The sequence below is a fragment of the Camelus bactrianus genome, chromosome 23, assembly GCF_048773025.1.
Source record: "Camelus bactrianus isolate YW-2024 breed Bactrian camel chromosome 23, ASM4877302v1, whole genome shotgun sequence".
In the NCBI taxonomy this organism is placed as follows: domain Eukaryota; kingdom Metazoa; phylum Chordata; class Mammalia; order Artiodactyla; family Camelidae; genus Camelus; species Camelus bactrianus.
The window spans coordinates 19499301-19516117 of NC_133561.1; the positions used below are offsets into that span (position 1 = coordinate 19499301).

Here is a 16817-nt window from a genome sequence, read left to right on the forward strand (position 1 = left end):
AGTAGTTCTAAGAGTTTAGTTTAGGATCACTGATAAGCCTTCATGGTGTTCACTAGTGGTGCCCACAATAATAATAGCTGAGCTTGCAAAGAAATGTACTTGTTATTTATTTATTTTGCTGGTGTTATGCCAAGAAGACTCTGTCAATAAAATTTATTATCATAGCCTCTACTTGATTTTTTGATAACTCTTTTTGACACCTTTATTGTGGTATGATTCCTGTATAGTAAACTACACATATTTCAGATGCACAACTTGATGAATTTTGATAGATGTATATACCCATGAAACCACCACAATCAATATAGCTAACATTTCCATCACTTCCCAAGAGGTGCAAATTTCGAGTTCCCAATTTATCCCTTCCCACCCCCTTAGTAACCATAAGTTTGTTCTCTATGTCTGTGAGTCTGTTTCTGTCTTAAAATCAAGAATTCTCCAGTTCATGTCAGGGTTGCAGGACAGTTCACATATTTTTAGAGGATATTTTTCATTTCTGAGCCCCCATCTTGTTTCCCAGTTCAGTGCCAAGCTCTTGGCAAATGCTGATGGAAGACACTGCACGGGTGCTGGAAAAGTCAAGTGTGTCTCACTCTCTGCCCTTAGGGAACTTGGACTAACTTTGAGACAAATTATCATGTTGCAGGTAGAAGGTGAGAGCTTATGAGGTCATAATCACTTTAATCTTTCATCTCATTCTTGGCTATGTGACTCAAGATGGTCTAAATATTTTCTTCATCTTTTTCTGGCTAGTCACTGGTAATATGTGATAGTGTACACTTTTTATATATTCATCACTTGACCTGCCTCTATGTAAGATAAGTTTTGGTAAGTGTTAATCAGCCTTCACCTGGTAAATATTTTAATTATCAGAAAAGCCCTAAAATCTTACTATTAACTACATTATTCTGGTTTTCCTGCAACTGTTTTTTTTTCCTTTTTAAAATATATTTATTTATTTTTTGGTGGGGGAGGTAATTAAGTTTGTTTGTTTATTTATTTAAATGGAGGTCCTGGGGAATTGAACCCAGGACCTTGTGCATGCTAAGCAGGCATTCTACCACTGAACTATACCCTCCCCCTCCTGCAACTTTCTAATGGGCACATCTTATTCTACAGAAGTTATATAGTTTATGAGAAGAGATTCCTAACATCAAAGACAAGATGATTTAAACAGAAGCCATTTAATTTAAAACTTTTAGCCTGTTGTGGTATCTAAGTCTAATGTAAATGGGAGTTTTTGTACCAAAAAATGTAAAATGAGTTCAAATTTCATGTCTACTAATTATGAAATTCTTTGAGACTCTAATGCAAAGTTTTAAATGCAACAAATAAAACCTGAATATGAATAACCAATATTTCAAAGTTTAACAGCGCATCTCCATTTATAGTCTGGAGTCAGCATAGAGGAACCTCATAGAAGGTTCTCCCTTGAGGGACTCTACAAATCTTCAAGTCTGCTCTGCTTCGTTTATAGATGAGAAAACGAACATCCAGAGAGATGGTGCAATTTGCCGAAGGACACACAGCTGGTTATAGCGGCAGTGCCGGGCATAGAATTGAAGCCTGCTCTCTCCCATCCACATTGCATTTCACTTTTTCCCAGACTGACATCTCACCGTGAACAATTCATTGACAGTTTAAAAAATAGTTATAATTTCCTAAATAAGATTTAACAATCCAATTCTAGATCTTCTTAAGTTCATTAAATTGCTCGACCTAGCTAATGAAGACTAATATTTACTAAGCTCTTACTGTGTCCAGCCTGTACTCAGAGTTTATATTCATTATCTCTCTGAATTTTCCCAACAATCTCATGAGGCAGGTATCATTTTATAAAGGAGTACTCTCATATATATCATACATATATCATATACATATACACCATAGACATAGATACACTATACATATATCATACATCAGATATATATCATAGAGACATAAACAGCTTGTGCAAGATCACATAACTACTATGTGGTCTAGCTGGAACTGCAACTGAGGTCTGTCTGATTTTTAAGCTTGTACTTTTAACCAGAATTTGAAACATCCTCCCTTCCAATTGGGCTTTCCTGTTTGTCTACTTGAAAGCGCACTTTTAATATATAATAATTTGGCGGTACTTGTAACTTCTCAAATTTTTGTAAGAAGATTGGAAATGTATCTCAGGGTATTTCTTGCTTCCTTTATGAAATTAAATTGGGATTGATTGTATATACCAAAAAAACAAAGAGTTAAGTGGAATAGCATCTTGAGTCCATTGAATTTAGCATTCTGGTCAGTTCACGTCACTTCACTACTAACAACCCTTCAGTGTCTTCCTTCTCAATGGATGCAAAAGCCAAAGTCCTTACAAAACCACCAGCAAGGCTGCTGGCAATCTGTGCCTCTTTTCCTGTCTTGAAGCTGCCTGATCTCACTGCTGATCTTTCTCCTCAGGCCTATTTACTGTTCCCACCACCTCTTCTACATACTTGCTCAAATGTTACCTTGTTCCTTAGGATTCCCTGACCACCCCATTTATAACTGAAAAGCTCCCCCAAACCCAGCACACACTGCCCCTCTCCTGTTTTACATGTCCCTGCAGTCTTGTTACCATCTGTTTTATTTATTAGCTAACTCTCCCTGAGAGAATGAAGGCACAATCACATAGTTCACTGCTGTGTTCCTAGTAGACCAGTGCCTGTCTTAGAAAAGGTGCTAAAAAATGTTTACTGAGTGAATTGTGTGACAAACTGTAACATTTAGGTATGTGCCTTTGCTTCGACCTCAAAATATAAGCTCTGTATTCTGAGCCCCTAACTCTGTAATGACCTGTCATAGGTCTATTACCCAATGGGTAATTCACTAATCATATTTTGCTACTGAGAATTAATTTTCCCTCTTTTCCACTCTGTGTTCTTTGTAGTCTCCAGGATTTCAAAAAGGGGAACTTTTGAGATTCTTACAGGTCCCTCAGCAATTTGGATAAAGTGACCTAAACTTTTATTGGTCTCTGTAGAACAGGACTATCATGACAGCATTAAAAGTATAAGAAGAGAAAACAATTAGTAAAACTAAGTCACTATTTGTACTTTCAAGTGGTAAAGTGAAATATTGAATGGTAGGTTTCACCTGTTTGTAAAAAGGACATAGTAAGACGGTGGCTCTTTGAGCATTTACAAAAAATATTTTTCTTTTAAATGTCCAAGAAGGCCCAATGAAAGAACACTGGAGTGGGAGGGAGGGCCTCAGCTTCCTGAGGGATAAAATAAAGGCCCAAGATGATCTCCAGGCTCCACTGGGCTCTCAGTCCACAAAGCTCTCTGAGACAAAGCCATGGAAATTTCTCATATTCATCTAAAGTTCTATTTCATGTTTATTATTACAGCTGAATTAACATACCAAGAACAATTTTCTTAAATTGATATTTAGATATACAAACTTTATATTCATAGTTTATTTTTTCCAGTTAAACAGAAAATTGTTTTCATATCACTAATATTTTAAAATGTATATAATACCTAAAGATACATAAACTTAAATGACCATTATAATACCTATATTTAACTGATTTGTTAGGGGACTAATTATCCAGTTAGGGAACATGTAAGCCCCTTGTAACTCTCTTCCCATTTTGAACAAGGGCAAAGAACTTGTTTATAAGCTCCAAGGACATTATTACCAAAGGATAAATGAGTTTTTGGCACTATTAGGAAGTTCCTATTTTGGGCGCTATCCTTTCCCTGTCCATTAACTTGAACTTAGCGTTACTAGTACTGTACACCATTAATTTCAACTCAAATTATTTCACACGTTAATATTTCATCTTAATATATGACTGCATGGTAAAATACATGATTCTTAAAAGCGATTGAACTTTTAAAATAAAAATTTTTAATCGGTTAAATACTAGCCAAAGGGAGAAAGTTCAAATTTGTGTGTGTGTTTTTCCAAATTTCAAACTAAAACCGGGGCAGCATTATTATGCCAGCTAAAGCACCAAATAGTGGGTATAGCTGACCACCTTAGTCAGGGATGAACTAGACTAGAACACTGGCTAGCCACTCGCAGATTCTCTGGGGTTTAAGATGTTCACTTCTGTCACAAATCTAAATTCCGGCACCGCTATCTAAAACTTGAAGAACGTAACACCTTTTATTTAATAAAGAGAAAAATTAAACTTCTAAGATACACCAAAATAACATTTCTTTTTGAGAGTGATTATTTTTCTTTTTACAAAATCCCAGCCCTTTTTTTCTCATTAACTTTTACTGGTGTTTCAGGATGGTTGGGCCAAAAGTATTTCTACAGGAATAGGGACAGAATCAGTGTATGATCTAGCGGGGTCTCATCCTCATCGTTAGCTACGGGACTCCATAATTGGATGACCAGGTCCTAAATTGGGCGGTACGAATCTTACAGGTATTTTTCGTACGTAGAGAAAACGCACAAATGCAATTCGGAGGCTTAATTAACTTCTTCGGCAATAAATGCCATGACAGGGCCTTTAAAGTACGCTCTGCAGTATGGAGCGGAGAACACGCTCCCAAAGCAAGTCTCTATCTCCCAAGCCCCACATCAGGGATTGCGGGAGAGACAAAAGAAAGGCCCTTCCCGAGCTTAAAATTCAATTCGCAAGGCAGGACCTAGAAAAATTAAGCCAAATATTAAGCGGAAGAAAATCTCCTTCCTTAGTAATTGCCAACTTGTGTTGTACAAATCAAAACTGAAATAAAATTTTGAGGAGTTTTAAACAAATTGCTGGAGAAATAGATAAACCCAATTTAAAAGAGAAGGAAACGTGGCGGATTCGAGCTGAAAATGCCAAGGTGAGGACTAAAAGGATTTGGACAGAAGCAGCCTCCGGGCTGGAAGGCAAACAGCAAAACGAGTATCGCCACCAAAGAACTGGGAAAGCCAATAGATGTTGCAGCGGGTCGGTTTAACTGAAGGCGGTTTCCTCCTCCTCCTCCATTTGCTCGGCCCCAATTGGAAGCGCAGTGCGCGGCGCCGCGCTCCCGGCCCGCGGTTCGGGTGGGGGCGGGGGAGCATGGCGTGGGCGGGGCGGGGCGAGCGCGGGCGCTCCGCCGGCGCAGGGGCGGGGCGGCTATATTACGTGCGCGGCACCGCCCCTGCGAGGCGACGTTACGTGCTCGTTCGCGCCAGGCGAGTCTTCGCGTCTCCCTCGCGAACTCGGTGAAAGGAATTGGCGCCGTTCGAGACCAGGCGGGTCCGCTCTGCAGCACGAACCCACCTCTAGCCGCAGCCGCAGCCGCCGCCCGGGCCGAGGAGCAGCCGCAGCCGCCGCCAGTGGCCGAGTGAGCGGAGCCGAGTTTGAGCCAGCGCCTAGCGGTGAATCGGGGCCTCACCATGAGTTCCTCGCCTGTTAATGTGAAAAAGCTGAAGGTGTCGGAGCTGAAAGAGGAGCTCAAGAAGCGGCGCCTGTCCGACAAGGGCCTCAAGGCCGAGCTCATGGAGCGTCTCCAGGCCGCGTTGGACGACGAGGAGGCCGGGGGCCGCCCCGCCATGGAGCCCGGGAACGGCAGCCTAGACCTGGGCGGGGATTCCGCCGGGCGCTCGGGAGCAGGCCTCGAGCAGGAGGCCGCGGCCGGCGGCGACGACGACGAGGAGGAAGAGGAGGAGGAGGAGGAAGGGATCGCCGCCCTGGATGGCGACCAGATGGAGCTCGGGGAGGAGAACGGCGCCGCGGGGGCGGCCGACTCGGGCCCGATGGAGGAGGAGGAGGCCGCCTCGGAGGACGAGAACGGCGATGACCAGGGCTTCCAGGAAGGGGAAGATGAGCTCGGAGACGAGGAGGAAGGCGCGGGCGACGAGAACGGCCACGGGGAGCAGCAGCCTCAACCGCCGGCGGCGCCGCAGCAACAGCCCCAGCAGCAGCGCGGGGCCGCCAAGGAGGCCGCGGGGAAGAGCACCGGCCCCACGTCGCTGTTCGCGGTGACCGTGGCGCCGCCCGGGGCGAGGCAGGGCCAGCAGCAGGCGGGAGGTAAGAAGAAGGCGGAAGGCGGCGGAGGCGGCGGTCGCCCCGGGGCTCCGGCAGCGGGTGAGTGCTGCGTGGTTAGCTGCGCGCGGCGGGAGGCCCGCGCGGGGAGGGGACGGTGTCCAGACCTGCCGGAGCCCCGCCGGGGGAGGGGGGAGCCCCCCCGGGGGGGCGGGGAATCCCGGATTAGGCGTGAGGCCTCGGTTCGGTGTGTGACGGCGGCGGCAGCGCCTCCATTATGTGGCTCGAGAGCCGGGGGGGGGGGCGGGGGGGCTGCAGCTGCCGCTGGAGGGGGAGGAGCCGCGGTGGCGCCGCCGCGCTGCGTGCGCGCGATGCGGGCACATGTCTCGGGGGGAGGGGAGGCCCGGGGCCCCGGCGGCGCGCTATGGCGGCTCCGGGCCGCGGTATTGTGCAAGGCGCGCCGGGCTCGGCGTGACGTCACTTCCGGCGGGCGGGGCCGGGCGGGCCGGGCGGCGAGCGGCGAGCAGTACAATGCGGCCGCGGGGAGCGAGGAGCGCGGGCCCGGGTGGGGGAGGGGAGCGCGGGCGGGGCGCTTCGGCCCCTCCCCCCTTCCTGAACCCTCTCCGGGTACACGTGGGCTCGGCGTCTGGGCCGCGCTAGTTTTCATTAGCTTTCTCGAATCTTCGAGTAGACTGGCAAAATTAGCGGTGTCCTTAGACTGCGTCACTAACTCCAATCCAATTCGCTTTTGAGTCGTCGGTTAAAAACACTTATAAAAATGAATAGGGAAGGTCGAGCTTTTTGCGCCTCAAAACAGAAAAGGTTTTTCTGTTTGTGTATTGGCGTGGTCTGTCATAAAGGGTGTCGTGTGTTGTAGGAGACGGCAAAACAGAACAGAAAGGCGGAGATAAAAAGAGAGGTGTTAAAAGACCCCGAGAAGATCATGGCCGTGGATATTTTGAATACATCGAAGAGAACAAGTATAGCAGGTAGAGGATGCTAACGTAGTTTTTATTTGTCACCCAGTCTATTCTTTGGTAAGGAAAGCTGTATCAGGAGGCAATTCTGTCTTTTCAGAGCTAAATCTCCTCAGCCACCTGTTGAAGAAGAAGATGAACACTTCGATGACACGGTGGTTTGTCTTGATACTTGTAAGTGAAGCTGTTTCTCCCCCTTTCTCCTCCAATTGTCAAATGTGATTTTTGGTTCCAAAATGTTAGAAAATTTAATGGGTTTGAACAGTTCATCTGAAAGTAGGAAGATGGTGGTTTATTTAGATTCTGTCACTTAATAATTAGTGCAGAAGTGGTATTTGATAATTCTGCAGGCTCTAGCAATTTGATAATTCTTTTGGTTGTGACTTTAAAGTTCTCATTTGTAGGAATGTAAAATTAATGCCAGCGTTTGACTAGTTAATGGAAACTTGTAAGACCACTTATAGCTTATCATTATAGGCGTCTACAATAAAATGTCTTTTTTGTGGAGTTAATATTAAGTGAGCTATTCAGGCTAAATATTTATTAATGACTACCCATTAGCACACAAGCATATTCCCTATTCTGAAAGATTGTAATACTACTTTCTCAATAACTGCTCTTTTGTTCTCAATTCCAGTTCAGTAGCTGCTGCTTTAATAAGTTGATTTCTTCCAAAGACCTGGGGCAGCAGCAGTGGGCTATCACTGGGCCACTAGCTTTCTTCAGCAGCGAATGGTATCAATGGCAGCGCTGTAAATACTGCTACTTTACCCAGTTGGGTTGCAATTGAGTATAAGGAAGTATTGCAAACCTCTATAAATGGGCCTTGGCTGTCAGATTTCTAAATTTTATTTAGTACAGAAAAAATAGTTGGTTTAGTATTGATCAGAATGTACAATTCTTTCTGTTAAATGGAACAAAGAGTAGAAATAATTACTTAGAGGTAAGGTGTCAACCTGCCCAGTAGGTGTGGGGAGTTGGATCTTAGAAGAGATTCTCATGCTTTGGAATAGAAAGTTTTTAATTCAGACATACAGGACTGTAAATTTAAGTCTTAATTTCCTACTGCATAGCTTTTACACAGTTGAGATGTGGAGTCTTTAGAAAAAAGTGCGCATGGAAAAGTAGATTGAAAGTCTTATGTTAAATTTAGTTGCTAAAATATTGGCAAGATAATGAAGCAATTATTTAGAAAGGTTAACACTTATAAAAGGCTTTTAGCTCATCAACTAGGACTATCAATTTGTTAAGTGCATTATTGGGTTCAAACACTATTTACTGAATTATAAGTTGGTTAATGATGATCAGGAATTTAAGGAGTGAAGTTAATTTAGGGAGAGTTCCAAACTGTAAACAGACAAATTTCCTCTCACCAATAAGCATTTAAAGTGTAATTTAGTGCTCCCTCAACCGAGAATTTGGAAAATGCATTCTAATGAGCCAGTGACCCAAAGGCAGCTAGTTTTGGATTTTGGATCCCCCCCCCCATTGTTAGTAACAGTTATTTTAATAGTTTTACTTCAGCTTTATATAAAAGGCAAGCCTGTGGGAAGGGAACCTGAAATGCTGTTAAAGTCTGCAGCATTAGATGACCAGGCTCGTACTTTGTAGGTTGGGACTGCCTTCTTAACAAGTTTTGGAGAAACTTTAAAATCTAGAGCCCCTGGTGTTTTAAAATTATAAAGTGCAGAATAAACAGCTCATATTCTTATTTTGAAATACTTGGTTATGGCCTCCCTTCAGTTTTATTGTGGCACTGGTAAATTCTACCTGGTCTGGCATGCTTCACTTTGATTTCCTGCTATCTTCTACTGCTTGCCTCTAAATCAAGGTAAAGAGCAGAGCAGGTATGTATTAATGTCACATTGTCTTGATTATTTTGTATACTTAAATACACATATCAAACCTTGATGTTTGTTAGTTGTATAGGTAGTGTACACTTTAGTTCATAATTTGGCAAGAGTGACTTGGTGGGAGTGGGGCTTCAGCATGATCTGTGAAAATGTATGCAATGTTAAATGTAAAGAGAATTTAATAAAGGTTTGTCTACATAGCAGATACTTACATTGGATGTCAAAATAAATAATACGGTATTTGGTATAATTACAGATAATTGTGATCTACACTTTAAAATATCAAGAGATCGCCTCAGTGCTTCTTCCCTTACTATGGAGAGTTTTGCTTTTCTTTGGGCTGGAGGAAGGGCATCTTACGGTGTGTCAAAAGGCAAAGTCTGTTTTGAGATGAAGGTAATGCAGTTTTGATTTTTTTTATATAAATAAGAACCTTTGTGAGTTTTCATTTGCCTGACACTGTTGGGTATCTGTGGAACTTGTAATTTTTGACGTTTTTGTGGGTTAGAAGAGGGACTTGGAACCTATGTGTTACAACATTTGAAGATGTTGTAGATGTTATATCAAAAGTTGCCCTAAAAAGCCAGCCTGTTTTTCATTTAGGGCTTTCCTTTTTTTATCAGCCACTTGAAAGGCTCATTAAGGGTTTGAAAATTTTAAAAATTTGGCTGGGCTCCTAGTTTTGTACCAGAAGGATGCTTTAGTTTGTTTTCAGTTGAGAATTGAGAATATGTAATTTCAGCATTAATGTTCTTTTAAATGTGAATCAACCAAGTGTTTGGTTTATTTTCAAATTCAACTTACAAGCCCTAACATCAGTTTTTAAAGTTCTTGTAAATGTTGGCTAGTGGTGGGGAAGACTGGGTGTCTTTTTGTGCTTAGTAGCCAGAGAAAAATTAGCCTATTGCCGAAATGAAATAAGCCAGGGTTGGTTTAGTGGTTTATCTTCCTTGGTTTACAGTTTAATCATTTATGATTTGACTTTCAGGTTACAGAGAAGATCCCAGTAAGGCATTTGTATACAAAAGACATTGACATACATGAAGTTCGGATTGGCTGGTCACTAACCACAAGTGGAATGTTGCTTGGTAAAGTTTCTGCTTGAGTACTGTGTTCTCACAAGTGTTTAGGGTTTGATTTCAGTAGTTATACTGGAAGGTATTCTAAATCTTTTCTCTGTTCTTTATTCTGGTGGTATTTTAGAGATGAATAATAATAACACGTAGTAAGCACAGGCTAAATTTCAGGTTTTTTCTTTATGGTTACTTGGTTTATGACAGATGGTTAAAATAGAATGTTATCCATGGCATGGAATAGTTACATAACCACATAGCTGTCATTAACTTTTCAGTATAAAGTCAATGTAAGTGAAAGAATATTAGGTTACATACTCATCATTTGTCTTGAACCCTACATCTTTAATATTAAAATATGTGGGTCATTAGACTGTTTTGAAAAATTGACTTCATGAAAGTAAATTGTTTTCTTAGGTGAAGAAGAGTTTTCTTATGGGTATTCTCTAAAAGGAATAAAAACATGCAACTGTGAGACCGAAGATTATGGAGAGAAGTTTGATGAAAATGATGTGATTACATGTTTTGCTGTAAGTCATAGCTAAATTTCTATATATAAATAGCAAGCTATTAAATAGTATTTTGAAGTCTTATCAGTGTCACCTTTCAATGCTAATTCATTTAGACAACTTATGTGAATTTGACCTGAAAATCTAGTTTATTTTTCAGGACAATATTTCTTCTGGGTATAGGTGTTTCGTTTTTCTATAACCACCAGAAGGCCCTTTAACATTTAACCGAAATATGTTTTCCATGGGATAAGCTTCATTCCTAACTTGAATTTTGAATTTTTTTAGAAGACTTACTAGAAGCAGATTATAATCCATTAATAAATCCCCCCCCCCCCCCATTAACAGAACTTTGAAAGTGATGAAGTAGAACTCTCCTATGCAAAGAATGGACAAGATCTTGGCATTGCTTTCAAAATCAGTAAGGAAGTGCTTGCTGGACGACCACTCTTCCCGCATGTTCTCTGCCATAACTGTGCAGTTGAATTTAATTTTGGTCAGAAGGAAAAGCCATATTTTCCAATACCTGAAGACTATACTTTTATCCAGAATGTCCCCTTGGAAGATCGAGTTAGAGGACCAAAGGGGCCTGAAGAGAAGAAAGATTGTGAAGTAAGTCACTTAAAAAAAATGGAAGATTGCTTTTGCTTGGCAAAAATGACACTCAGAAGAGCTGAATGGTTGGTCTGTTTTAATTTACTTCTTGCCATACATGTTCTCAGATTTTTCTCTTAGTCATCTCTAAGTGGAATGTTCAGTAGCCCACAGGTTGTCTTGTTAAAGGGCTGTGAAATTTTGGATACGTAAACTGGGTTCTTGTGCATTCAAAAAAACATCTTAAGAACTATTAGGTGGTTTCTAATGATTAGACTGAAGAAACATTTCTTCCTATTGTAGGTGGTTATGATGATTGGCTTGCCAGGAGCTGGAAAAACTACCTGGGTTACTAAACATGCAGCAGAAAATCCTGGTAAATACAACATTCTTGGAACAAATACCATAATGGATAAAATGATGGTAAGTAAAATGTTTGGGGCATGATCAGCATTTCTAAAAGACGAGAATGTATTCTAGGTAATGCTTTTGCGTATTGTCCTTATCCATTTTGTTAATGTCTTAGAGATAGGAGTTTGGACAAAGTTTAATTGGTTATTTAGTAGGCTTTTACCTGTAAGGTAAATTGCCTTCCCCTGGGTAGGTTTCATTGTCTTTTTTATAGACTTTTTTGAACTCTTAACATTCAGCAGCTATTGAGTAAAAAGAATTGAATAGGATTGGGTGTTGTTACATGATAAAATAACCTTTTTTGTAGCAATAATGAGAAAAGGCAGTATTTAAATTTTAAAATGTTGCCTGCTTTCCACATAGATCTAAGCTAATGTTAAAACCTTACCCTGAGATCCACAAGTTCAAAGGAAATTTTACTTTTAAAAATAGGTGGCAGGTTTTAAGAAGCAAATGGCAGATACTGGAAAACTGAACACACTGTTGCAGAGAGCTCCACAGTGTCTAGGAAAGTTTATTGAGATTGCTGCCCGTAAGAAGCGAAATTTCATTTTGGATCAGGTAAGCTGTAGCTTTAAAGTTAAAAAAAAAGTAACTGATAATTGGATTTGGTGTAGAATTAATGTCTGGGGTTATAAACTTTTCATTTTTTTTTTTAAGACAAATGTGTCTGCTGCTGCCCAGAGGAGAAAAATGTGCCTGTTTGCAGGCTTCCAACGAAAAGCTGTTGTAGTTTGCCCAAAAGATGAAGACTACAAGCAAAGAACACAGAAGAAAGCTGAAGTAGAGGGGAAAGACCTACCAGAACATGCAGTTCTTAAAATGAAAGGCATGAAATTTAATTCTACTGTTACATATCATTCTGTGATTTATGTCTGTAAACTTAAATTTCCTCCCAGTAATACTGGTTGAAGAGTTAAATTCTTTGTGAATGAGTGTATTTGGTTTTTTTCTCTTTTTAAAATAAAGTGTTTTGCAAGAAGTAAAGCTGAAAATGGTAGGCTCTGGGATTGTGAATATGTATATAATGGCTTTGTAGATTAATCTTACTTAATTTTTTGCAGGAAACTTTACTCTGCCAGAAGTAGCTGAGTGCTTTGATGAAATAACCTATGTTGAACTTCAGAAGGAGGAAGCCCAAAAACTTTTGGAGCAATATAAGGAAGAAAGCAAAAAGGCTCTTCCACCAGAAAAGAAGCAGAACACAGGCTCGAAGAAGAGCAATAAAAATAAGAGTGGCAAGAACCAGTTTAACAGAGGTGGTGGCCATAGAGGACGTGGTGGATTCAATATGCGTGGTGGAAATTTTAGAGGAGGAGGCAAGTTGATTTCTGTTTATCTGGTTCAAGATGGAAACAAGTGATAATCTATAGTCTTTTAGTTTGATTCTGTGTTATTTAGCTGAATTTAACATAGGAAGTTTTTGATCCTCATTGATCCTAGCTGTCTAGTAACTAGTAAAATCTTTATGTGATTTGATAGTAAACACACCTAGGTTATATCAGTGGTTAAACATTTTTGTTTTTAAACATTTTTCTCCTAAACTAAAGGAATGTTCCAGAAGAACCGTAAGTCATGTTTGTAAAGGAGGTACAACACACATTAAATACAGTGTCTCTCGTTTTTAGCTCCTGGAAATCGTGGTGGATATAACAGGAGGGGCAATATGCCACAGAGAGGTGGTGGCGGTGGCGGAAGTGGTGGAATTGGCTATCCATATCCTCGTGGCCCTGTTTTTCCCAGCCGAGGCGGTTACTCAAATAGAGGGAACTACAACAGAGGTGGAATGCCCAACAGAGGGAACTACAACCAGGTAATGGTTTATGGTCCTTGCAGACACTGATTTTCTATATACTTGCAGACACTGATTTTCTATATAATTTAGTCTGGAAAATTAAAGACATGTTACATAGCTTCAGCTAGAATTGTAAGGAACACAGTGTGTATGCATAGTGATGTTAAAATGAATTTAATTAACGTTGATTTTTCAGGTACATTAGCTAGCAACAAATCAGATGATAACCTCGTAACAAATAAATTAATCGCCTGAGAACAAATCCGGCAAAGGGTACCCAGAATTTAATGGCTGGCAATCCATTTCTGTGGCCATGTCCCTTCATCTCCCCTGCCCCTACAAACCTGAAAACTTGCTGTGCTGAGTTCTTAAAAGTTGTTTTTCCTTTTCGTAGAACTTCAGAGGACGAGGAAACAATCGTGGCTACAAAAATCAATCTCAGGGCTACAACCAGTGGCAGCAGGGTGTAAGTAATTCCTTACGTGCTTTTTTGTACATTCAATTGTACTTGAGTTCATGAAAAAGATGTGCAGGGATTGAAGTGTTTATTACAGGGCGCAAGATGTGAATTGTGTTGCACTTGTAGCCGTAATGTTATCCTTTGAAGGCAAAATAGGTTGGAGTTTAACTTAGTATTTTTTAATAAAGTAATATTATTTAATTATGGTTTTTTTACTACTAGCTTTAATTGTATAAACTAACCAAGTTGTAATGTTTCCTTTTGTAATGTGTATTGATAATGGGATATTAATACTAACTAAATCTGGCTTGATAAATCAGAGGTATGACAGGTATAAATTTGTTTCCAGCAATTACTCTGAATTAGATTGTCATTTCCTAAAAGCAGTTTGAGTGGCTTATTGATGTTTTTTCTTTAAAAAAAAAATTTTCTCTTACAGCAATTCTGGGGTCAGAAGCCATGGAGTCAGCATTATCACCAAGGATATTATTGAATACCCAAATAAAACGAACTGATACATATTTCTCCAAAACCTTCACAAGAAGTCGACTGTTTTCTTTAGTAGGCTAACTTTTTAAACATTCCACAAGAGGAAGTGCCTGCGGGTTCCTTTTTTAGAAGCTTTGTGGGTTGATTTTTTTTCTTTTCTTTTTTGTACATTTTTAATTGCAGTTTTAAAGTGAATCGTAAGAGAACCTCAGCATTGTGCACGATAAGAGAATGTGTCAGTATTTCAGGGTTCTACATTTTATCTGTAAAATGTGACTTTTTTTTTTATCACAACAAAAGTAAAATGTTGCTTTGTACCTGGTGTCTTTTATTAAGAATTTACTCCCCCCATTTCTCACAGAGATAACAGTCGGGAGTCATTGTCACAATATAATAGAAATGTTAGCAACCAGATTCATGTAAGGACTAAGTGGTCCTCATGAATTGCATAAGACTCTGTACTGCTCATATTACACTCCATCCTCTCTGTAGTTTGCTGAGTAGTTGGAGGGGTAAGCTAAATAGTAGTTTTGACAATAACTGGGAAGGCTCTTTCTTTTTAAATAACATTAGAATTGGCATAATTGGGACTGAAGGTAAATTTTGGAACCAAGATAGAGAAGATGGAGTGTATGTAGAAGGGCTGTTAAAAATGTAAAACTTGGTTGCATTATTTGTGGAGGCTCAAACTTGTGAAGGTTAAATACCATAATTTTTCCATTTGTTCTGCATTTTGATTCTGAAAAGAAAGCTGGCTTTGCCCATTTCTTATTAAAAAAACTTGTTGTAAATCCAGTTGTCTAATGGGATCTATATGAAGTTAGCTATGTCTGTATGCCCTTCTCCCACAAAATACTGTATAACTAGTGTGCTTGTAGTAGTTAACTCCACCATCTTTGTAAGCTAATGAAATTGTGAGTCACCCATTTATATCTTAATTTTTAATCATGTCAGTTCTTGAATGGGTATCTCCTTAGCCTGCTGATTTCTTTTTCTTTCTAAAGAAAGTGGGTGGAGAAATTAATTTAGACGTTTGTTTGCAATAAAAAGAATTCATTTTACTCTTGTTTTGGGATTCTCGCCATCAAGGTTCAAAATCCCTTTATGAAACTCCCAAGAGGAGAAAATTTAAGTGTGTGCTTTCTGGACAGCTTATTCTTTACTTTGTACTTGGAACATTTAGGTTTTAAAAACTTAAATGTATACTGACAAATCAATTTTAATATGAAGTAAAGTTGAAATCTTCCCCTCCCCCCCAGATGACTTAAACGTTTAAACGAGGGGAAAAGGTACTGGCTGGGAGAAGTTAACACTCAGTTTATCATCTTTACGAAATGCTAATGGCTGTCCTCAACTGATTATTTTATGTACATCTATGTTACATGAAACGCTGGGAACAGATGCTTTTAGAAGCCATCATGCAAGCCAGTCATTGATTTCACTGCTACACAACACTGCTAACTTAACTGTAGTTACGTGATAACATTAGATCCCCTAATTGTAATTTTATTGGGTTTGCACAGAACACTTAATCTAAAGGACCCTCACTAAGGTGAGGAATCAGGAGTCAAACTGTAGAACTAAAACTTGACGTCAGTTTAGTGTTTTGTTGCTGTTTTAGGTTGCTACTGGTAAGTTTAGGTTTGTTTATATTTCTGATTGCCTAGATTTTTGTTTCAGCCATTTAAAATCAGATTTTCTATTTATACTCCTAGGGATTCTGCTTAAAGGGTCTGGAGTTGAGTTTCAGGTGGTGGTGTAGGTTCAGTTGAGGTTTTTGGAACAAAGGCTAATCCTTCAATTATAGGAATACTTAACAGTACAAGATAATGTCTCAAGGGCTTTTTTCTTTTTAGCAATACTGCTAGCATCCATTGACATGAGCATACTTTTTAGTATGCACCAGTATTACTAGGTTTGCATAAACTTACCTAGGGGGGAAATTTAAACTTTGTAGCTAATCATTGTTCAGGTGTCTCAAATGTTTAGGTTTTTTAAAAAATCTTGCATATACCTTTGAGTTTAAATTTACATATTAAGGAATTTATATTCTAATTACTGCAATAGGAGAGTGATGACAAAATAACGAACACTATTTGGTAGGGTGTCATTCCTGTGTAGCCCAGAAAGTTTTGGGAAGAGAGATGGGATAGATAGAAATGTTGCCCAGAAAAATGTTAAACTTTAAGCAGCGTCAAGGTCTATGTCTCCATTTGTATAAAAATCCTAAAGAGAAAATTGAAGAAATGCAGAAGAGGGAGTATATCATATAATAGGCAAGAGAAAAAGTAAGTTGACAAATGCTAAGTTCAGCAGAACAAGATCAACAGATGAGACACTTGGTTTATTGTTCACCCCACCCCTTGCCTACCTCTGCTCTATGGCAAGCAAAACACTGCATAAACAAATATAATAGATAACCATAAACAGATGTCCCAACAATATCCTGAGAAAGCTCACCTGTGAGATTGCTGTTAACAAAAAATGCTGCAAGATAGAAATGATGAAGTAACTTGAACTGTAGAAAGTTCTTTGTTGCTGGTAGGTTACAGCTTGTTACTCTTATCTAATCCTTTGGTGGAGGGCTCTGGCTCTGACCCAGGAAGCTGAGACCAGCTTCTGGCCCTACCTAATACCCAGACAGCAAGATGAAATCTTACAAATGAAGAATGAGTCAAATAAATATGACACTGAAATAACAGAAGGAAGCCATATTGA

General features: G+C 39.9%; 1 protein-coding gene across 2 annotated transcripts; it reads left to right on the plus strand.

Annotated features, from left to right (window-relative positions):
- The first annotated feature begins 5114 nt into the window (after window positions 1–5114).
- Window positions 5115–15160, plus strand: HNRNPU (heterogeneous nuclear ribonucleoprotein U). Of its 2 annotated transcripts, none has more exons than XM_074351724.1 (14): window positions 5115–6040; window positions 6816–6927; window positions 7016–7089; window positions 9025–9164; window positions 9757–9856; window positions 10259–10371; window positions 10699–10962; window positions 11248–11367; window positions 11788–11916; window positions 12016–12184; window positions 12420–12674; window positions 12984–13168; window positions 13545–13616; window positions 14050–15160. In XM_074351724.1, exons 1-14 carry the CDS (start codon window positions 5350–5352, stop codon window positions 14101–14103), a joined length of 2478 nt encoding a protein of 825 aa, XP_074207825.1. In that variant the 5' UTR covers window positions 5115–5349; the 3' UTR covers window positions 14104–15160. The 2 variants fall into 2 exon arrangements, with proteins under 2 accessions (XP_074207825.1, XP_074207826.1); XM_074351725.1 differs by having other exon boundaries at window positions 5115–5983.
- Window positions 15161–16817: the final 1657 nt, after the last annotated feature.